We start from the raw sequence: 24189 nt of genomic DNA on the forward strand, positions 1-24189 counted from the left end.
CGTCTGCATAACTTATAATACAATTAATTTCAACAATAACACTGGTCAACAACAAATTTATTGTTTAAGTGTTCTGAGCTGATTTAGGATAATTTTGGTGTGCTGAATCCAAAAATCACTTTAATTTTGCTCAATCAGGTCAACTTTCTGAACTATGCTACATATTGTCTTTTTAACATTTTTGCTTACGTTTATGGGCATTTTCACTTCATATGATACAAAATTCTTTCATATTTCTTGCAATAAACGAGTTCTGAAGATTTTACTTTTGCCAATTTATGATTAATGGTTTTTTTAATATTACAGGTGAATGAAATGGCTTCGACTAGAAGATCTTGCAAAAATAAGCCTGACGTATTCTGCTACATCTGCGCTGAATACACCATTGTACCTAACAGGAATCCTGTTAGAAAATGATTTTTTTCTCTTAAAACCTATTTTGGGTAAGAACTATATAAAAAATCAACTGATAAAGTCACAAAAATGTAATCAATTTTGTGAGAAGACCAAATTTTTCAAAATCAAATTAGCAAAAAAACCTGACCTGATTGAGAAAAACAGATGTCATTTTTGGATTTAGCGGTGCAAAATGCTCCTAATTCAGTTTAAAAAACCTAGACAACTTGCAAAAAACATTTTTTTATAACCCAGTGTAATCACATACCAACGATGGTAAACAACAACAAGCACAATCCAACAAAGGTAAGAAAGAGCCAAGGATGGAATGGCCCAGTAAATACTAACAGATAATAGCAGATCATATTAGATAATAGCACAATGAGACTCCGTGATGTAAATGAAACAGCTTTTGGTATTTATTTAAATTCAGAGGAAGTGGATATTAAAGTCAGATAGGATCTCTTGTAAATGATAGAGCTGTCTGCCATGGGAGTAATAACAGAGGAGCATCTCTCTGATAATGGTCAGCTACGTCTGTCCTTGTTAAAAGGGAAAAGCCCATAAATCCACTCTGCTAAACTCCACTGCAGTTTTCGTCTCCGCATGTTGTGGTTTCTTGTCAAAAGCGTCAACCAACAGGTCTGGCGTTAATACCGACTTCTGTCATCACCGCCGGTGTGTGGTACCAGTGGATGTCTGCAGCATACCAATGGTGTGGAACAATATTCCCCAGCACGCTCCATCTACAGCAATAATATCGTTATGGCTGCCAGACATGAGAGGACTCTCCCAGCCCGCCACTGGACACACACCATTACTTTTGATGGTCTCTGTTGGTGTGTTTGGGAGAGTGGAAGCGCTCGTCGGCTCGGCGTGTGTGCGTACTCGTGCCCTCTGGGTCACGCATCCTCTCGGAGAAAATGGCTGATTCAGGACTCCGTGCCACTTTCCTTGTCAACTCGTGTCGGCGCCGCCAAAACTGTTAGACATCTGTGGGTGGGCGACCATGTCTAGTATGATGATGATGATGAGCATCCTCTGCGGCCAAAACAAGACATTAACACCTTTTACACCCTGTTGAGTCCTCGGCTACAGCTGCAGGCTAGATTTAGAAGTTAAAAAACACATTTGTTTGAGCATTTTACATCCAAAAGTCGGGCTGCAATAGCGAAAAGCACCTCAAACTTTCAGAATGAAACTGATGATGTGCACTATTTTCAAGCATCTATGAAATGAAAGTCTATGTTGAAGTGTTTTTCGATGACATGTCTTAGGCTATTTGGCCCAAATCTGACATTTTGTAGTTTTTTTTTTTTTATGGTATTTCAGAGTTTGCCTGGAAAACAATAAAAAAAATTACTCACTTTGGGGCATTCAAACTTTTTTTTTTTTTTTCTTTACTGGCCCTGCAGAGGATCTGTGACAAATACTGACACTTTCTGTCCCAGGTGTGTGCAGTCAGGAGGGTTTAAACTACATGTGGATTAAAAACACACAGGTCAGAATAATATGTATAGTTGGAGACATTTTTAATTAATTGGTTTGGGGTTACCTTCATATTAAAGAGGGAAGCACTGGCCATCAGAGAATGAATTGTGGACAAATTGTAATCATCTTAACACGTTTATTCAGTCACTGAGTACAGGTACTCAGAAGTTGAAAGTGTCATCATTTAACGTCCTAAGAACAAGCTATGGGTTTTCTGTCCACTTTTGTGAACAAGAGTTTCACAACTTTATACAAAAAAAGAAAACTGTCCACCACAAAGGACATTCCATACAAATTTTAAAAACTGCATCTGAAAAAACTATTACATCATGTTTCCAGTACAGGCACTTATTTAATAAAAAACTAAAAAAAACTTGTACTTTGCTGACATTTCCTGGGTCTGAGGAGGTTAATGTCATTCAAAGGGTCCCAAGTGGTTTTGTCCGCAGTTTCCATGGTGACCCCACATGTGTTTGCCCATATCAGAATCAGAGATCTGAATATCTCCTATTATTTACTTTTCACACTATTTATCCCATGATATTTATCTTTCATATCATTTGCAGTACTTCTCATGTTATTTGCACTACTTAAATTCTATGTTTTACAAATGTCTCAGTTTGCAATGCTTTTTATTTTTTAATGTAAATAACTGTGCCTTTTACTGATATTTGTTGTTGTTGTTTTACTGATGTTTGTTGTCTGTCTGTAAATTCTTGCACTCAACCAGAGAACTCTACCTCAGTTTTGTTGTACTTGGTACAATGACAATAAAGAGATTCTGATTCTGATTTGGGCTGTCACATTTGGGGCCACCATGGAAACTGTGGACCAACCCACTTAGGACCCTTATACACAGTCCAGATGTAACCCATCTGGGGCCCACATGGACATGCTGGCTGGGACACATTTTGGTTTTCTTTGCTGCTTTATATCAGCTGTTGACCACACTGAAAGTTACCAGTCGAGCATCACTCTGTACAAGAGATTCGACTCTGTTTGACATTAAGGGATTAGTCCAAACGCTGACACTGCGCATGTCAGGAATGAAAAAAATACAGGTGTTAACTGTGTTACTCATTTTGTGAGCAACATACATAAAATAGGCACCTGAGCAAATCACGTTATTAATGGCGCTAAGTATACAATAAAAATGCACGTTTTTATGTTATTTAATAAAACACTGGTATTGAACTTACCATTTGCTTCATTTTGCCACTTGTTTGTACCTTATTTAGATGAAGTAGCTAGCAAGAAGTAATGTACTGATGAAGTAATATTGTTGTCAAAGGTAAGTAACAATTTTTTTTTTTAGCTCCTGTGATTATGGTGCAGTTTTCTCTATTTCTGATATAATTAACCTCAATTTTATAAACATCTACAATGATCAGTGAATTAAATGTAGGAAAATGCATGACTTAACTGAAAAAAAAGCTAAATACAGAGATAATATTATAGGAAATTGAGATAAATTACTTAAGAAAGGTTAACTAGAGAGAAAAATGTATTTGGGAACTGTCACAAAAGTAGTTCTGGGTTTTTATGGCATATTAATTTAACGTCGATCATGATAACTATTAAATATAATTAATACAAACTTTTTTTTTGTTAATCATGATAATATTCCAAATCAATGGGAATGGGATGTTCGACAAACTGTAGCTGTGATATGTCCCAATACTTCTGAGCATATAGTTTGTAACTGTCAACACTTTTTTAACTTCTGTTCTGTTCTGTTTTTCTCTTAAGTTAAGATTAGACAGAAAAAGATCCTCAAATTTACAGATAAAGTAGTGAAATTTTGTGCATCAGTGGGATTATGGTCCACCTGTTATTGCAGCCCAAATCAAAGATGCTTTATCTAAACCATATAAGTCTGCAAACCTCTGTGGTCCCCTTTGGAAAAACTTGAAAGCTTGTGGCTTTTCATAAGCTCTGCAGCTGTTTTGTCATGTCTTTGTGTAGTTTAGTTTCAGTTTTATCCTGCAGAAATCACATACCCCTTTTAACGTCATAAGGAAAGATTTATTCGGGTTAATTTCTATAGAAGTGTCACCATATACGATGGGCATTACTGTATTATGTCATGTAATTACTTATAAAACATGTTAAACCCGCCGTGATCAATTTTTGATGTCAAAGGTTTTCTAATTATTGGACAGGCTTACAGTACACGTGTACATGAGACTTGCATGATGAGGTTACTATAGCAACCAGGGAACTGACTGCTGTCATCCCTGATATATATGATGGTGTTAATTAATGCACCAGTGTGAGTCCACATAGTCTACGGGGCGATTATGTCGGTAATTATAGCCTGTTACACGACTGAAACTGCGAAGTCGTACAGATATACGTGTGGAGGATTGATTTGATTCTGTTCAAATGAGCATTTATGAGGAAACAGCAATGAGATCCATCATTATCCACCATGATAGACCGCAGCAAAATCATGACACTGGAAAAACAGATGCAAAAAAATTAATTGACTCAAAATGTCATGACAAATACCAGAGTAGACAAACAGATGCAACTAATTTACTTATTAAATAGATTCATTTTACTGAAAAAAAAAATGAGATGGGGCATCAGGAAGGTCAGTGATGTGCGAGTGTATGTTAGAGAAGGAAAAAACACAAAGAATCTCCCAGAAGTCGGGTTTCGAATAGAATAGAATAGAATAGAATAGAATAGAATAGAATAGAATAGAGTAGGTTTAAAAACACCAGTGCTACAAGAAAAAGAACAGAGTGAATATAAAATTACAAAATTAAAAATAAGATAATAAAACAGAATGTCAGTTTTAAAAGTAACATAAGATTAGAGCTAAGTAGAATAAAAATAAAATGGACAATATCGATAGATGCAAATTTACAGTAGTAACAGTATGTGACAGTATGTATTTCTATGGACGATATTAACAATATTAACTGTATGTATTACCCATGAAAGCAGTTATATTTATCTACCATTAGCCACTTAGCGCTTACTTGTCCCGCCCCTCCTCTGTTTTGATTGGACCAGTCACAACAGTTTTTTGCCCTCAGAACATCTTTCAGTAAGCAAAACTCCTATTTGCGAGAAAGTCCACTCTAAAGTTCACGGTTTGGTCATAATTTATACATTTGGTTTTAATAAGCTTTGCCTTCACACTACAGTTTGGGGATGACACCCAAGTGGACTAACGCATCCTGCCATCATAAGTCTGGATCAAATCAAATAGGTGTGACAGCATCTTTATTTGCATTTACCTTCTGTTTGTCCCACACATTTTTGCCATATTTTCATTTATTTATTTATTTAAAACTTGCAAAGAAACAAAATAAAACAAAATGAAGCAGATTAAGACAAAAATAACATTTAAATGAACAGAATCTTCAAGTCTGAATTTTGCATGGTCAGAAAGGAGAAGGAAGAAGTACAAACTTATTTAATCCTACCCCTCAAGTGCTTCTACACCTTTATCACTAACTTAACACAAGAATCAAATAATACATTTTTCCTAATTTTAGCATTCAACCACAACAAATACATAATGCAGTAATTGAATTATACACAACAGTATGATCATGGCAGTACAGTCATACAAACAGACTCAACAATTCAATTTTCTTCAATAATTACAGCAGATTTATCATTACATTATCCATAAACAAACAGCCCTCATTGTCATTATTAACCTTTTGATGCATTAATTATGAGAACCTTAGTCAAGATTTTTTTTCCTGTTTTTATTCTTCTTATGGCATGAAAAAGCCAGTGTGATTGACTTTTTTTATGAACCTATTTTTTGTGGAGTTACAAAAATGTCCACTCAGCTGGGCACCATGCGTTTAATTTTTGAAGCAAAGAAACATGTATTTAAAACACAATAACAGAAAGTGATATACTGTGTGAAAACTATGAAATAAAAACATTTTTAATGCAGCTAATCTGATGTTTTGTCACATTTTAACATTCTAATACTAGTTATTACTATTTCATGGAGATAATGTGAAAAAAAAACAACCTTTTTTTTTTTTTTTAAAGAAAACTTAATTATAGTCTAAAAACAAGTAGTAATTGATTTATACTCAAACATGTTACTGCAGATCAGGTTTAGCAAGAACAGCAAATTTACAGTAATTGTGTGAATTGCAATGTATGAGATGATGCATAAAGCATCTACTGTGTTGGCTGATATGAACATAAAACAACAAAAACCATGAATTTTTACAATAGAGCAGCTGTACAGGGTGGGGAAGCAAAATTTACAATGAACATTTAGTTGTTTTTTCTCAGCAGGCACTACGTCAGTTGTTTTGAAACCAAACCTATATTGATGTCATAATCATACCTAACACTATTATCCATACCTTTTCAGAAACTTTTGCCCATATGAGTAATCAGGAAAGCAAACGTCAAAGAGTGTGTGATTTGCTGAATGCACTCGTCACACCAAAGGAGATTTCAAAAATAGTTGGAGTGTCCATAAAGACTGTTTATAATGGAAAGAAGAGAATGACTATGAGCAAAACTATTACGAGAAAGTCTGGAAGTGGAGGAAGCGACAAAAAAACGTACCGAAGCTTTTATTAAACCTTTCATGCATAGTGGTCACTACAGTGGACAGCTATTCTACAGCTGTTATCTTGTATATTCATGGGTTTTGTTGTTCTTTTTGTTGTTTTTTTACACATATCTTTATTAAAGTTTTAAGACACTACATATCTTTTCTGACATGAATTGGTAACATTGTGTAGATCTCTCCTGAGGATAAACCCCCAGAATCACAAGCCTTCCCCACAGTTTTCACACAATTTATCAGTAAATACATGTTTCTGTGTGTCAATAATTAAGCGTGTGGTGTCCAGCTGAGTGTATATTTTTGCAACTTCATGAAAAATAGGCTCATAAGAATTTTTTCTGTCATTACTTTTTTTATGTATTTAAAAAAATATATTTGTTTTTTATTTTTTTTATTTATTTTTCAGAAGAAAATTTTCTATCACAGTTTTTTTCATGCCTAAAGAGGAATAAAAACACTCAGGAAAAAATTTTGATTAAGGTTCTCATAATTCGTGCATGAAAGGGTTAAAGCTCTCAAATCCAAAATCCTAAAGGATCCAACCAAATCCATGAGAAAAATGGCAACTGAACTTGAGGTAGACAACAAGACCGTTAGAAATGCAGTAAAATATGATTTGAAGATTTAAATTGTCATGACTTTCAATAAACTAATTGGTCATACACTGTCTTTTTTAATCCCTGCCTCAAAATATTGTAAATTTTGCTTCCCCACCCTGTAGAATAACTGTCCACTGTAGCGACTGCGACGCATGAAAGGCTGAAATACTGTACCTGTCAAGGATCAATTCTTTAAATCTTTTTTTAAACTGAATTATGTTTGATATTTGTTTTATCTCCCCACACAATTTGTTCCTCAGTTTTACTCCACAGATGGTAATACAGAAACTTTTTAATGTAGTGTGTACTTTATGAATCTTTAAATTATGAATTTTTATTAAAAATTTAAATCATAAATTTTAAATGTATTTATTTCTTCCAAAGTCATACCTTTCCCTACAATTTTTCTTATGTGAAAATATTGCCAAAAACAGCACATAGAGCCGGAAGAAAGACGTTGTCACATGAGTGATTTTGTTTCTCAATATTCTAAATCATGAAACGTCTTGGCTTTAGAGGTGCTGGTTGTTAGCATCTCAGACTAGAAAGAGAACAAAGCAAACAGAGTTAATGGAAAACTGTCCGGACAGCACCTAGTGGTCAATACCTATATATATATTTTTGCTGCTGTTTCTCCTCTGTCTGGAAATCACAATCCTTTTTCTAAAGAGACGTGTGGGTGTGCGTTTCCTCTGTGTGTGCTTGCTTGTCGTTGTCACACGTCCTGCTGGTGCATCATTAGCTATGGCTTTTTATTAGCCTCTAGTGTGTTGGAGCTAGGCGGGGGTCAGCATCTCTCCGGCAGTAAACCAGCACAGCCGTCAACCCTGCACACTGGAACAAACACCCCATTAAACCAAGGCCTTCACATATTACTGTAATAAAAGCCCCTGCTCTTGCCTTTATGGGCTTTTTAATTATGTCTATTCGTCTTCCTGGGCTTGTGAGCAACAGTTCATGATGAGCCCCATTTCATGAATACTCCACCACTGGCAGAAAGCTGGAGGGGGTGAATTAAAGGGAAAAATCCGAAAATGGCCTCGAGCTAAAATATGACTATTGTTACTGTGATGGTACATTATGTTTTACCAGCCAATGGCGGCGCTTTTCAATTTATTTTTTGAGGTTCTTTGTTTTAGATGTAGATTAGTATAAAGATGGAAAAATCTCATGCAGCTATAGTGAATTACACGGCAGTTCTCTAGTAATAGTGTGCATTAAATTATCTCCTGGAGATCAGTGTGGTGGTTGGACTGGCTGAGGGCTCCCGAAAAATTAGCCATACAAATCATCCATGCATGAATTGAACATACAGACCAGCACCGTGGGTCATATCGTGTGAAGTATTCATGCTGGCACTTGTGTTGTTTGTCCTACTATGTCGTGTACATGTCATACAGCAGATTCAGTCACCTGGTAGCACTTTAACCCTTTCATGCATACTGGTCACTACAGTGGACTGCTAATCTACAGCTGTTCTCTTGTATTTTCATGGGTTTTGTTGTTTTCATTGCAGATCAGCCAACACAATGGACGCTTATGCACCATCACATACACTGCAGTTCATACCATTAATGTAATTTTGCTGTTCTTTTTTTTTTTTAAATTAATTTTTTATTTATTTTCATTGTGCATCTCCAAAAGTACAGTACAAAAAAAAAAAAAAAAAAAAAAAGAAATTCACATTTTATGATACAAGATTTTGTGACACACAAAGTGTACCCCTCCCAAACCAATGGCGACCCCATATCAACCCAAATAGCTTCGCTGTTCTTGATAAGCCTGATTTGCATTAACATGTTTGAATGTAAATCAACTGCTAATAAAAATTGCAAATATAATAAAACCATCAGATTAGCTGCATTAAAAATGTTCTTATTTCATAGTTTCCAAACAGTATATCACTTTCTGATATTGTGTTTTAAATGCATGTTTCTTTGCTTCAAAAATTAAACATGGTGTCGAGCTGAGCGGACATTTTTGAAACTCTGTAAAAAATAGGTTCATTAAAAAAATTCAATCTCATGTTTTTTTCATGCCTAAAGAGGAATAAAAACACTCAGGAACAAAAAAATCTTGACTAAGGTTCTCATAATTCATGCATTAAAGGGTTAAAAACACAAACTATGTAAAGTAACAAATGTTTTTCTCATGCATTTTTGTTTGAGATTTGCTCTTGCACTTAAATAAAATTTGCATTATTATCTGTGTTGTGCATGGAGTCGGACATCTTTAGACATTAGCCGCTTCTATGGCGAAGCTAATGGTAGCTAGTGCAGGAAACTTTTGCAGCAGTAGATCATGGATGTACAGTCGTGGAAAAACTTATTAGACCGTCAAAAGTCATCAAAAACAATGGCTATGCAATCACATTCAAACTCCTGTGTATATCATGTGACTAACACAGACAGAAAAGAAAATAGAATGCCTAAAAGCACTATTTTTGGCAGTCCAATACCATAGATATTGTTGGAAGAACTGAAGTGATTTTGGTTATTATCAAGAAAACCATGGGAAATGGATAGATATCAGCTCTGAAATTAAAATATGAGTTATTTTTGTTGTTATCATTATATTTGTCCAAACAAATGTACCTTTAGTTGTGCCAGGCATTAAAATGAACAAGAAATTGAAGAAAACAAGGGATGGTCTGGTAATTTTTTATCTGCGACTATCTCTAGAATGTCAACGCAAATCCAGTATCTTATGTGGATTATTAGTGTCCATATTTGTGTATGCTGTATCAACTGGTGAGTCCATTTGAACTGACTGACACATCCTCATAGTTTTGTCAAAGTTTGTTCATCTGCACTCTAAAAAATGATTCATGGGGTTAGTAAGTTAAGCTTAAAATCAAGAGCTTTCTCTGCTAAAAAAATTAAGTTTGTTACATGTACACATTTAAATCAGTTATTTTATTAAGTTGGTCTAAATGAAAAACAAGTTAAACAGTCTTAACTTAATAACACTGATTTTGAACAGACATTTCTGCCTTTAACTTAACAAAGAAGTATATTAAGTTAATACAACTTAAAAATCTTGTAAGCTTCCTTTAAAAGCCGAGTACAAATCTGACGTGCCTGTGGATTTTAAAATATTCACAGAAATCAAAATGAAAAGACAAAAAAGCAAATCCATCACTTTATCACTAAAAACTGAATAACCCTAAATGCTATATTCGAACATATCTTCTTGGTGCATCCAAAACTGTTGAACTCTGCTGCTTTTCTTCAACCAAAGCCTGCTGACACTAAAGCAATATACAGTGGCTGTTTGTGTACGCAGCAGCACAGGGTTTATAGCCAGGTCATTTTCTGCAGTGTTGGTCACTACAGCTTAACCCCTTTTAACCCTGGCAGTCAATAGGAAGCCTATAACACGGCGCAGAAGCACCTCAGTGCCATATTATACAGATACTGCAAATACAGGGGGAACCGAAGAGTGCTGCAGGTTTGCTTCTACAAACACTGCGAGTGATAGATCAAGTCTGCGGCTGCACCTTAAAGAAAACTTAGTCTGGGTTATGAATGTTTTATTGCTTTAATTCAAGTACACACAGAGCGCTCGGTGGATTTGCCTCGTCTGCTGGAGGCAATAGCCCCCACTACTAACAGCAAAACCACACCCAGCGCTGCACCCACAGTACACAGCAGGGCTATCAATGCAGAGCAGTCTGAGGAAGGAGGATAACGAGAAAAACTTTAATGGGCACTTGCTTATTCAGCAGTGTGTGTGTGTGTATGTGTGTTTAAAAATCAACTTTAGGTATTTACCTGCATCAGCCTCTTCAGGATGCGTTTGCAGCTCAGTATGAAGGTCAGATGGTTCCATCAGGTCGGTCTGCAGAGTGTCCTCCAACAGGATGGGGCCGAGGACAGCCGTCCCCTCCACCTGCACATCTGGACAAAGGTCATTACACCTCAGACCTCTGAGCAAAAACATTCACACCGTCACTGTCAGGCGGAAACCTCTTGCAGTCGTGGAAATTTTTTTTTTTTGACCACCCTTATTTTCCTCCATTTCTTGTTCATTTTAATGCCTGGTACAACTGAAGGTACATTTGTTTGGACAAATATAATGATAACAACAAAAGAGTTTAATTTCAGAGCTGATATTTATCCATTTTCCAGGGTTTTCTTGATAATAACCAAAATCACTTCAGTTCTTACATCAATATCTATGGCATTGTACTGTCAAAAACAGTGCTTTTAGGCATTCCATGTTTTCTTTTCTGTTTTAGTCACATGATACACACAGTACTAGTAGGAGTTAGTACTTGATTGCATAACTATTGTTTTTGATGACTTCTGACGGTCTAATAATTTTTTCCGCGACTGTACAGGGTGGGGAAGCAAAATTTACAATATTTTGAGGCAGGGATTGAAAGACAGTGTATGACCAATTAGTTTATTGAAAGTCATGAGAATTTATTTGCCACAAGAAAATTGACATAATAGAAAATGTTTTTATTCTATGTGTCCTCCTTCTTTCTCAATAACTGCCTTCACACGCTTCCTGAAACTTGCACAAGTGTTCCTCAAATATTCAGGTGACAACTTCTCCCATTCTTCTTTAATAGTATCTTCCAGACTTTCTCCTAATAGTTTTGCTCATAGTCATTCTCTTCTTTCCATTATAAACAGTCTTTATGGACACTCCAACTATTTTTGAAATCTCCTTTGGTGTGATGAGTGCATTCAGCAAATCACACACTCTTTGACGTTTGCTTTCCTGATTCCTCATATGGGCAAAAGTTTCTGAAAAGGTATGGATAATAGTGTTAGGTATGATTATGAAATCAATATATGTTTGGTTTCAAAACAACTGATGTAGTGCCTGCTGAGAAAAAACAATCAAATGTTCATCGTAAATTTTGCTTCCCCACCCTGTATGTTCACCTCTGGGTTCTAGAGTACAGGTAAAATTAGTGTAAATTCACCATCGGTCACTCATTTCCTCACCCTGGGGTCCAATCAGAATTGTTTTAATGTGATTGAATAATTTCTGCTTTGCTGCCCAGTCACCTTGGATGAAAAGGAGTTTTCAGGATTTTAGGGTGAACATGAAACAGATGACTGACCTGTTCTTAGAAATGCTGCTCAGAATCTGGACATTTCTCTCGCACCACCCTGGTCTTTTTTCTTTTTTTTAAATTTTTTTATTGATAACAGAACACGAATTAAACATCCACTATTCAGGAAGATATTTTTCAGGAAACTGGAAAAACTATGTATATTCTAAATAAATGAATGGAGTTAAGAGATGTAGTCACAAGCCATTTTCAACCATTTTCTTTGGTTAAATACAGGGTGACCCAAAAAAACGGGAATTTTTGAAGTGCTTATTGGCAGACACGAGCAAGTGGCAGCACTGCGAGACAGTGACCTTGAGCAAGTAAACACACCCCCATTTTAGTAACCATTGGCGGGTGTGCGAGAATTGTTCGGTAACCGTGTGATCTCAAGATTCGGTAACGTTCCCTGGCCCCCTAGATCACCAGATTTGTCCGTTTGTGATTTTTTCTTGTGGGGCGATCTCAGAGTAAAGTGTACACGACTCGACCAAGAACTCTGGATGAGTTAAAACAGAGAATTCAGGATGAAATTCACAGTATCCCAGCTGAGATGTTGCAGCGGTCAATGAGGAATCTCAACAGCAGATTTCAAGAACGCATTCGTACAGGAGGACGCCATCTACAGGAAGTAATTTTTAAAAAATGAAAATTCCATCATTGTTTCTTAAATGGCATGTTTTAAGGTTTCAATTACTAAGAATAAAATATTTTTCTTCCATCACTCTTGGTTTTATTGGATTGTTAAAAAGTTCCGGTTTTTTTGTGTCACCCTGTATTTCTAAAACAGTTAGGCCAATGGGAAGACTGACCAGACAAAAAATAAATAAATAAAGACCAAAAATGGACTTACGAGGTTTCCGCCCCACAGCAACAACATCCGAGCTCCATTTTGTAGTGGTGAAGGTAATGCTACCTCTTCAGATCATGTTTGTTTTTTAATGCAAGTCATTTTTGGATGCCAAAGATCAAGTGTTTCAAATGGTTTCTGAGTGTAATGTAATGTTTGCTTAGCTTGTACCAGCATCTGCCTCTGCTGCTTCGAGGCTTCTTCTCCATCTCTGTGCACTGCAGCTGGTTTCACAGCAGCTACACACCTTATTGTCTCCACCTGATGCCACCCATCTGTGCACACACAATACACCTTGTTAAACATATACACTATCACATCATTAAAAACTACAAACACTCAGGTCATCCACATTTCTTTGAAGACGTTTAGAAAAAAAGGACTGAGAAAAATGACTACTTTTGTGCAGAGCTGAGAAATATGGCACATATTACACATTTGTGTCAGACAACATTGATAACTATCACATCATTATTTCTTGCCAGATTCCAAGCAGACTGATTTGTGTTCTTGAGTGAATGTTGAAGAAAGCAGATGGTTATTTTCCCCTTTGGATCATCTTCTGTATCCGAATTCATGTTATTAAATTATTTGAGAAGAAACCAATGAGCAACATGGTGAATACAACTCCTGAGACATAACAAAAAAAACAATAATATAATATATGAAACACAATGAAGAGTTGAAAAGAATAAAAAAATGAAAAAAGATGGAATTGAAAATTAATGTTAGAGATAGAATGAGATGAACAGTTATAGTTTATTTGGCTTTCATGAATATTATAGTTCATGAGTGTGATTCAGCAAGATGCATGTATGTTATTTGTGGTTGTAATCATCTTTAAAAGCACAACATTTCAGAAACATAGCAGCAGAATTGACATTCACAACCATTACAACGATAAAATATTTGTCAAAATACAGAAATGCACAAGTGTCTTAAGCCTACTACAGCATACGTTTATTTTTTCGTCCATTTTTTTTTTTGTTTAGATACACCAAGAACATACATGTGCACGATATTATAAAAAAAAAAAAAACAGACAAAATCAGAACAAATTTTACTTTTTTAAGCTAGAGACTGTATATAATGTGAAAAGTAGCCCAAACAATAAGAAAAGTATGATGTGCCGAATGAAATTTGGTGTAAAAGAACCATAATACAATGCAGGAAATCTTTAAAAGGCATGTCGCAAAAAAAGTACTGGACCATTTTTTTCCCCAAATATCCTGGTTGTATTTTAATGCAGTGTACATTTACATTAACACAACAAACCTATTTGTGGCCTAAGACTTCTATCCTGTACACAGCAGTAAAGTTAAGTTCAGTACCAGAACACTGAAACTCTTAGAATGGGAATATGATAGTTGTTTTGTGGCCCAGTGATGCGTTTGAGGTCACTCACCTGTTGGCTTCAGTCAGGAACGAACAAGCTTTATTTTGTGAGTCGAAGGGAACGGAGACCGTCGTCGCTCTCATTTTGCATGTGATGTAAAGCTACGAGGAGAACATGTGACAGGTTAAAGTGCCTTATTTTTTTGTAGATTAAAAAGCGCATTTTTTTTTAATGTTCTCCATGGGTGATTAAGAAGTCTATTTGCCCTCAGGTATTATTATAGCCTTATATATATATATATATATATTAGCACTGAAGTACACAGGTATAATACACAGGATGGAGAGAGAGACAGAACAGCTGACTGACAGGGTTTCAAACTACAGTGGGAACAAATAGAAGTTACAGTGGAGCTCGGTCATGTGACTTATTTGATTCTATTTGACACTAGTGTGTTGTCTATGAATGGTGCTCCCTGCGTTTTTCATTTACAGATGTTTTCTTGGTTTGCATCGTTTCTTTATTTGCAGAGCATTTGATAATATGCATTTGTTTTTGTTTCTTGCGGTGCATTTTTTCATTTGCACCACGTTCCTCTTTTTGTACCTCGTTTAGACTTGTGTTTAAGTTTGTGAATTTGTATCCTTTCTGTACTTGCAGCCGTTGCAATGTGTTTGGCCCTTGTCAGCCACCGTAACAAACACATATTTCGAGGACTTTGTGTTAGATTTCGGGGGTATTTATAATTGGTTATTTTTATACGTATATGACAGATGGAGAGTTCTGAAAGGCAGCACAGATGGCATCACAACCTCCCAAACACAGTGTAATCTGAGGGTCTTACACTCCTCAAACACTCGCCAGTGCTGACAGTAGGCGCCAACCTCGCGCATAGGAGACTATTAGAAGAGCAGAGAATGTTTAAACTAACACCTCGTTGACTGAACGTTGGCCCGTCACACCTCTGCTGTGCATAGAAAAACGCAAAATGGGGAAAAAAAAAAAAAAAGGGGCTGAGACCTGAAGAGTCAAATGTCTGGCTGTGTGATGCATGATCTGCAGCTTTAAACTCTATAAACACGTCTCTGACTCGCTGTACTTACCAAATTCCTGTGATCTTGCTGGAACCTGAAAGCTTTCAGCTGGAAATGAAGTTTATCCTCGCGCTTTCTCGGCATGAAGTAAGACTTGGCTCCTGTCAGCTTAGCATCAGTTAAACACCTTAAATGGCAATAAAAACGGCACATGCACAGGATTCATGTTCAGAAACACAAATATGGTCAGTCACTCCAACCTCTTAGGACAATAAATGCTCCTGACATGAAATGCAACTGCAGCAGACGACATAGATCAGGGGTGTCAAACAGGGACACATACAGCTAAATCTGTAAAAATAATAGCATAATAACCTAGAAATAATGACAATTTTTCTCTGTGTTTAAGTGCCTATACCTTTTCAGTCATTATTCAACACATTATTCAACACAAGATTCTTGATTTTGTGATTCTGTGTTTCTTTTTCTTTCCTTTGCATGAAATGTCAATACAGTGTACAATATTTGGTGTTGTCATGACTGAATAAACTACTACTACTACTACTACTACTACTACTACTACTACTACTACTACTACTACAAAAACAGTAAAATTAAATTAGGAAAGTTTTTACATTTAATAATAATAATAATAATAATAATAACTTAATATTTTTACAGGCTCTAATCATTTTACCTAACCCAAAAATGTAACATAAAATATGCAGAAATAAAATGATAAAGGAAAAACTGATTGGTGTGGTTTCTTCTAGCCTGAAACTACAGGGTGGGGAAGCAAAATTTACAATATTTTGAGGCAGGGATTGAAAGACAGTGTATGACCAATTAGTTTATTGAAAGTCATGAGAATTTATTTGCCACAAGAAAATGTACATAATAGAAAATGTTTTTATTCTATGTGTCCTCCTCCTTTCTCAATAACTGCCTTCACACGCTTCCTGAAACTTGCACAAGTGTTCCTCAGATATTCAGGTGACAACTTCTCCCATTCTTCTTTAATAGTATCTTCCAGACTTTCTCGTAATAGTTTTGCTCATAGTCATTCTCTTCTTTCCATTATAAACAGTCTTTATGGAAACTCCAACTATTTTTGAAATCTCCTTTGGTGTGACGAGTGCATTCAGCAAATCACACACTCTTTGACGTTTGCTTTCCTGATTACTCATATGGGCAAAAGTTTCTGAAAAGGTATGGATAATAGTGTTAGGTATGATTATGACATCAATATATGTTTGGTTTCAAAACAATTGACGTAGTGCCTGCTGAGAAAAAACAACTAAATGTTCATTGTAAATTTTGCTTCCCCACCCTGTAAGTTATATTTGAGGAAAATCAATGTTACCAAGATATTTGGACTGACTAAATATAGCGGTATCACAAGAGAACAGATGCATAAACAGACACTATGTTCATTTTTACACCTCATATAAGTGTTGGAGATTTATTTCAAAGTACAGTTGCAGAAAAAATTAGTAGACCACCCCTTATTTTCTTCAATTTCTTGTTCATTTTAATGCCTGGTTTAACTAAAGGTACATTTGTTTGGACAAAGGTTGAAAAACACTGATTTAGGATATATAATGTATAATATAAATACATATACTCTGAGCAGGTTGAAGTGTATTAATGCACGTGGTCACATGATCGGGTCAACCGTATGTCCTCTCATATTATATCCTGCATTTTATTTGAACTACATTTTTATTAGGGTTAAAGTGTGTGGTGTTTTATTATAATGAAATATATATTGAATCATTAAAAAAATTATTCATTTTTTTTTTTTTATTTTTACCAGTTACTAGAAATTTTAGGTGACCCCAAGGTTGAAAAACACTGTTCTAACCCGTGGTTGCTGATGAAGACGTATCTGGGATGCGAACTGGGGTCGGGGTCTGCGGTGGCCACGCAGCTGTCCACATAGACCCTCAGCGGGACATGGTGACCCTGCAGGACCGACGCCTCCATGTGCATCTCGTCACTCAGGAAGTACACACTGGAAGGCCTCTGCGACTGCCAGTCCTCTAATCAAATCCAAAAAGGGAAGAATATAAGTGGAAAAGTAATGCTGGGGCCATCAATCTGATTAGATCAAAGTTAAATGATGCCTGTGGGGGACGACTGGATCACTGCAGCAGCACAGAATAAGATATAGGTACAGTAACAATAAGACTAAAGTACTTTAAAGAAGGCCGTAAATGAATTAGCATCATCAGTAACCTGAGTGAGAGGGTCTGGGCCGGCAAAAACTAGTTTAAAACTTCCATAATTTCCTTCGTAACTACATAGAGTCCATGCAAATATTAAAATAAATTAATCACATGAGAAGTAGCGAGGTTATATAAAAAGGGACAAAAGATGATCAATGAGACAGAGTTTCCAGCTTTTCAACTTTTTTTTCCTGAAGTTTGAGTTTTGATGAGATACGGGCTGATTTGAAGATTTTATTGAAATTAAACTACGGCAAATTTGTGTAAAAATGTCTATTTTTTGCAGCTGTTGATGAAATCTGTGTCAGAATTTAGAAGTTATATATATTATATCCACTGGGTCCAATGTTCAACTGAAAAGAACATTAAATCTAGGTTAAAAGTTTGATTTTTCCTTTTTCCTTCATAACTACATGAGTCCATAGAAATGTTGCACTATATTAATCACATAAGAAGCAGCTAATTCATATCCGATGTTTTCAGTTTGACTGTTTTTATAGTTCATAGTTGTTTTTTTTTGAGAAGATATTGACTGATATGAGCATTTACCGAAATTAAACAGACAAATTTAGGTAAAAACATGATTATTTTTTACAGCTGCTGACAAAATATAAGACATAAGAAGCCAAAAGTGAGTATATGTGCTTAAAAACGACTAGTTAAAAGTTTCAGAATTTCCTTCAACTTCTTAAGAGTCCATTTAAGTGCATTGAAATGCAATAAAGTCATGTTATATACAAGGACAACGGATAATTAATGGGACAGAAAAAATTTGACTTATTCTCCAGTTATTGACTATTGGTGATATATGATGATTTGAGTGATTTGATAAATTTAGAGGCTGAATTCATTGTTTGGTTCAGATGATACCAACTCTAGACCATTTGAAATGCAAGTCGACTAAAGGAATGTGCACTAACATTCTGGATTTTGTCCAATTCTGACAAAGACAATCTTCTGAATAAGTCATGTAATGGCCAGTGTTCCTCTAAAATTCCTCTTTTGTTCCTACTGGAAAAAGGTGGTGTTTTCAGTATTTGTTCAGATCTACAAACTTGTTAATATCCTCTAATATAATGTTTAACAGTACCTGTGCTTGTCCTTCTGAAAAGAAACATGGATTTTTTGGGGGATTTTCTCTCATCTTTGTTTTTATTCCTCATAAAACCAGAACATTAGCATATTGGTTCTTCTTTGAAACTGGGTATGTACGTTTTGATATCTGACATTTTACCAGCTTTTTAGACCCAATAATAAAAGAGAAATGTAGACATATTTCCCCCCAGGATGTACCTAATGATGACCTCAGATAAATGCAAAAAAAATTATACTCTTGCCCTGAGCCATCCCAAAGTTATTGCATTTTTAATAAAATATTGGGTCCAAAAATAGGACCGAAATTGGGACAGGAAAAACTACCTAGGTGTCAGTGCATTTGATCTGGAAAACATGGCTGTAAATGGTCTTAGAAACCACTATACATAAAGACACTGTGTTAAATGTGTTGATCCTAGTAGTTTTTCTAATCCAAACATGTGGGTTTGTCATGAATCTCAGTCTCATTCCAGGTTTTGTATGTAACCCATCGTGTCCACTAATGTTACATGCAGAACGTGCCCAGTTAAACACAAATGATTTTGCAACAGCTGTCATTTTTGTCAAACACTCAGCCTTGCATAATTAATTCAATTTCCAAATTGTACCTGTGAGAGAATAAAAAGATATTCAATAAAACAATAGTGCTGAATTTTTGTGTCCTTTTTATCGTGTTACATGCAGATTTTTGTATTAAATATAATTTAAAAATGTGTTTTATCTGAAAAATAGTTACTCTTTTGTCTCAGTGAGTATTTATTTTTAAAATAGACTCAAAGTGCTTCCAAACTTGCTTCCTAACATTAGTCTACATCTAGCTTGAATTTTTAACCCATGTCCTATTTTTAGGGACCAGTTTCATAGAAGCACCCATATCCAACAGGCCTAAACTAAAAATATGAAAAAGAAAATGGATTAATTTGCAATGTAAATGTACTCAGTTTAATGTATCTTATATTATCCACTGTGTCAAATCATCTGAAAAGTAACTAAAGGGTCTGTGCCAGCAAAAACTACTTTAAAACTTCTTTAATTTGTTTTATAATTACACTGAGTGCAAATATTGCAATAAATTCATCACATGAGAGATGTAGTGAGGTAGGATGAATAACAGCAATTTTCTTCAGCCATCTAGCTTGGAATTAATTAGAAAAGATAATCAGCAGTTTATTGATCATGTACCATGGAAGTGACCCCACTGGGTCAGCTCCACCCTACGAGGCATGCAATTTCATCTCATCACCATGCGCGCAAGTTTCACTTTTGTTTATCAAGTCACTGTTTAGCATCTTAAACAGTCACAGAAAAGGGCTGCAAGGCCTACGGTGATTGCAATTACGCCTTTCGCTGGGGAAATTAGCCACAGTGCCGGGTGCAAATGTACATTTTGACTGCTCTAAGTTTGTTTTTGGTGCGTCCCCCACCTGTCATGAGGCGCAGGGAGAAGTGCAGCTGGTTCTCTGCTTGCTTATAAGCGGCGAATGGCTTCCAGGTAGGCCTCATGGATTTGCTGCTCACGTAATGCCTCCTGTGAGAACGAGTAAAGCAAGGACAGGCGTTTCAGAAAGATGAGGGGCTCATCAAAGTGGGTTTAAGTCCCGGAGGGTACGCTGTGAATATACTGGGGTAGGGAGCATTAATAGTGTCTTTTAATGTCTTCTGCTTAACTGAGTGAAATGGCCCAGAAGTATCTTAAAGAAAGGTGCTTCAATGCATCCTTTCATGAAACAGTTTGAGCAGCAGTAATAGACATTCGGACACGGCCGATAAAGGACAGACATTTTCAATCTCACACTGCAAAAATCTAAATCTTACCAAGTGTATTTTTTCTCATTTCTAGTCGAAATATCTCATCACACTTAAAATAAGACATCACCACTTAAAGAGTAAGTTTTCAGTGAGATATAAAGAACTTATTTTTAGACAATAGATCCTGAAAATCTTATTTCAAGAAATCTTACAAGATAATTTTCATTTGTTCCATTGGCAGATTTTTTTTTTGCTTAATTCAAGATTTTGTTGCTTAATTCAAGATTTTTTTGCTTAATTCAATTTTGCGATATCTAAAACATGCAGGATACCGGCACTCGAGGACCAGGATTGGAATTAGATCATCTCTTCATAGGGATTAAAAGGGTGTTAACTGAGAGTGGGTAAACTTAAAGATATATAGTCAATTTGGAGGCTTGACATGTTAATGCGCATCTTATTTTTATAGTTTATGTTCCTTCCAATGTTGGTAATAAAGTATTATTTTCACTGGGCCATCCATGTGTACAGCTTGCATGAAAACAAAAAAAGTCAGTCATTAGGCAAATGAATATGTCGATTTTGACGAGTATTGTCATTATGAACCGCAGCAGTGTTTGGGTTATTTTAACCCATAAAGACCCAGTGCTACTTTTGTGATACTTCCCAAATGATTTTTTTCCCTATTTAACTTTTCTTAAGTGATTGATCACCATTTATTATAATATTGTCCTGTGTATTTTGGATTTTTTCAGTGAAAATCGGGTGTTTTTCTCTATTTTATTCACTGATGATGTAAATGTTCATTAAAACTCTGATTAAATTTGAGGTTTATTTTCCAAGAAACAGAAAACAGAATAAAGTTACTTTTTCAACAAAGACATCATTAACTGAACATAAAACAAGTGTGTCCATCCACTGTCTTTGATCCAACTCCATGAGTTTTACTAGTGAATCAATGTTGTAGAAGATGACGGTGTTTCCAAGGTAACTATGGAGCCTCTGAACATCCAAATGGGTCATATTTGATGTCCATGAAAAGATGTCAAACTGTATTTTACATCAGTTATTTACATGTATTGATAGAATTAATGGATCAACAAGTATTAAACAGTTTAGATTAGTTGACAATTTTGTTCAGTGGTGGATGTTTGGGTTTTTATGGGTTAAACCAGGTATATTCTATACAATTTGGAAACCAAACGTGGAAAATGTGATGTTTTTGCTTCTGTATAAAAAGGCTGCAGCCTCCTACATCTTCTTAAAAACATCAAAAGACACATCAGTACATACAGCTAAAATCCTAATCTCAACAAGCTTTGCATGCAAAAAAAAAAAAAAATTCATGACTGACTTTTTTTGCATCATATTAACCCATGATGGAGATTGAGATCAAGATCGGATTCCAACGCACATCCCATCCCTGGATAAAACTGCCCACCATCTCTCAAACACTTGCTTTAAGAGGCAAACAGTGTGATTGTCTGTGTTAGCAGCAGGACTGGGCTTTAGCGCATCAGGCTAATGATATGCCTGATAATGAGACTTTACCTTGGATAGTGGCATTCAATTTCCACCTTAGCAGGGTTGGTCTTTAAAATGAAGGTGCTTCCAATGGGTGTTGGAGTGTAAATCAGGGAAAAAGTGTAGATGAGGGTATCTTCTGTTATCTGACGAAAGCACCAAACTGTTATTTTGACAAAAGCAGAACAGGCGGACACTTTGAAACAGACAGGCACACACATACCGTCTTCGTGCTACCGCACTCTTGCAAATCAGCCTGGAAATGCAGGATGTGGTCTGCGGCGTCCTGGGCAGCGCAGCCTCCTAAGGTCAGATCACTTGGACGGATCAACTGACCGTTACCTAGGGAAGAGAAGAGGAGCGACTGGGCTTAAATTAGGACCATTACCTGAGGCCATTCCTTTTCCTGCTTCAGTCAATAACACTCACAGCAAGTGCAGGTTCAGCCACAGGACAAATAAAAAGGTTTCTTAATGCATTGCTGTGAAAGACAGCGTTTAAGCAGGGAAAAGCCAAGTCGAATGCCCCCTTTTCTCGGAGTGTAGAAATAAGAGGAAACATAATATTGATCAGTGGGTCCATAGTCTGTGCCATTTACAGTCATCAGCGCTGAGTGTCCCATCCTCAGTTCTCCCATTTGACCTTTTCTTTTACCAACATCAGATCAAAATGGACCTGTTCTGTGTTTTTACCAGCTCTTCTCCCGGTGTAAGAAAAAAACCCACTTCAGATTAATAAATGACTCACCTAGGAAGTTCTGTTTGACCTTTACGGTGACCCCTCCCTCACCACATTGAACTGCAACGCTGTCGGCGGCGACAGGAACCCACTGCTCAAATTTCACCAACACCTGGACAGAAATTAAACAACCCTTAAAAGATATGGACTTCAAAACCCCGCAGTGAAATCACAAAGATAAACCCCTCTGAAGGTACCTTTGATTCTTGTTTGACAGGAGGTTCCAGGACTGGTATGTTTTGGACAGCTGCCTTTGGCTGCAGCTGTTCTGGGGTCAGTTCTCCTGCAGTTTCAGATCTCTGAGGGTTTTGAAAAGTTTGCATCTGCTCTTTCGCCTCAGGACGCTGGAGCAGTGTTTGTTTACGGAGGCTGCTCTTGAGCTTGTAGTCGACAGAGGGATGATCGCTTTGCTCGGATCTGTTTGTTTGCACAGATCTCGGCAACTCTGAAGCCACTTCTTTCTCTTCTTGTGGAATCTGATTCAGAGCCTCATTAGGATTTAACCAATTTTGTGTCACAGCACAAAGATTATCACCTGAGAGGAGAAGGATGAAGCCTAACAAAAGCACATCTCTGAACCCCATTGCAGCTTATCACTCAAAACCCTGATTTTTTGGTGTTTTCAGAGAGCTCCCTTTGTCTTGTAACCAGAAACTAAAATTTGGCATCTTGGCCGGCCCACCTCCTCTTAATGACTTGATTGGATTCCAGCTTGAGGGATTCAATCTTTGAAGCCTTCCTTTCCTCCCCTGTTTTCCCTTTTACTAAATAGAATTGCAGATTTCACAGCCGCTGTGTGCTCCAAAAGGTCAAAAGGTTCGTCAGCTTTGACGGTGGATAACATGGGATTTTAATCTTACATATGCCAGCTGCTCCACGGCTTTCTGTCTTCGTTTTAAAGACCCAAAGAGATTCATAAAGAAAAACACAGAGTTAAAGCCAGTGATGCATGTGTGGGGGAGGGGGGAGGGTGGTGGTGGTGGACATTTTTATGCATTCCTTGAATATTTTCGAAGCAAACATTCTGGTCTGCATAGTCTCTGCTTGTCACGATGGTAATGAGCTAAGACTTTTAAAACAGAAATAAGCCCAACGCTAACAGTGAGTGGTTTTCACTGCCCTCATGAGGCAAATCAATCAAAACTCTCTGGGAGTTTGAACCCGCCATTTTTGCCAGCGTGGTCATGTCAAGGCAACACGGTCAACAGACTGCAGTCGCTCATAAAATACAAATTTATGGTCGTCTTCTGAGGGGCTTCACACATGCCACCACCACAGAATATATATATATATATATATATATATATATATATATATATATATATATATATATATATATATATATATATATATATGTATATATATATATATATACATATATATATATATATATACATATATGTGTGTGTGTGTGTGTGACATGTGACAGGAAGCGGGAGGCGTGGCCTGATCCTGCTCCAACAGACCAATCAATCACACATATGGGTCGCTGTGGTCTTTTAATTCCACCA

At 36.4% G+C, this 24189-nt stretch overlaps 1 protein-coding gene across 1 annotated transcript; it reads right to left on the reverse strand.

Moving 5' to 3' along the window:
- Positions 1 to 1353: 1353 nt before the first annotated feature.
- Positions 1354 to 23262, reverse strand: LOC115436381 (zona pellucida sperm-binding protein 3-like). Its single transcript, XM_030159244.1, has 12 exons — positions 22876 to 23262; positions 22688 to 22790; positions 22164 to 22282; positions 21968 to 22086; positions 20092 to 20195; positions 17209 to 17386; positions 15414 to 15531; positions 14380 to 14471; positions 13146 to 13249; positions 10827 to 10952; positions 10611 to 10726; positions 1354 to 1437 (listed from the first exon to the last, which is right to left on the reverse strand). The coding sequence occupies exons 1-12, from the start codon at positions 23260 to 23262 to the stop codon at positions 1354 to 1356; spliced, it is 1650 nt and encodes a 549-aa protein (XP_030015104.1).
- Positions 23263 to 24189: the final 927 nt, after the last annotated feature.

Source organism: Sphaeramia orbicularis, chromosome 2 (genome assembly GCF_902148855.1).
Source record: "Sphaeramia orbicularis chromosome 2, fSphaOr1.1, whole genome shotgun sequence".
Lineage (NCBI taxonomy): Eukaryota > Metazoa > Chordata > Actinopteri > Kurtiformes > Apogonidae > Sphaeramia > Sphaeramia orbicularis.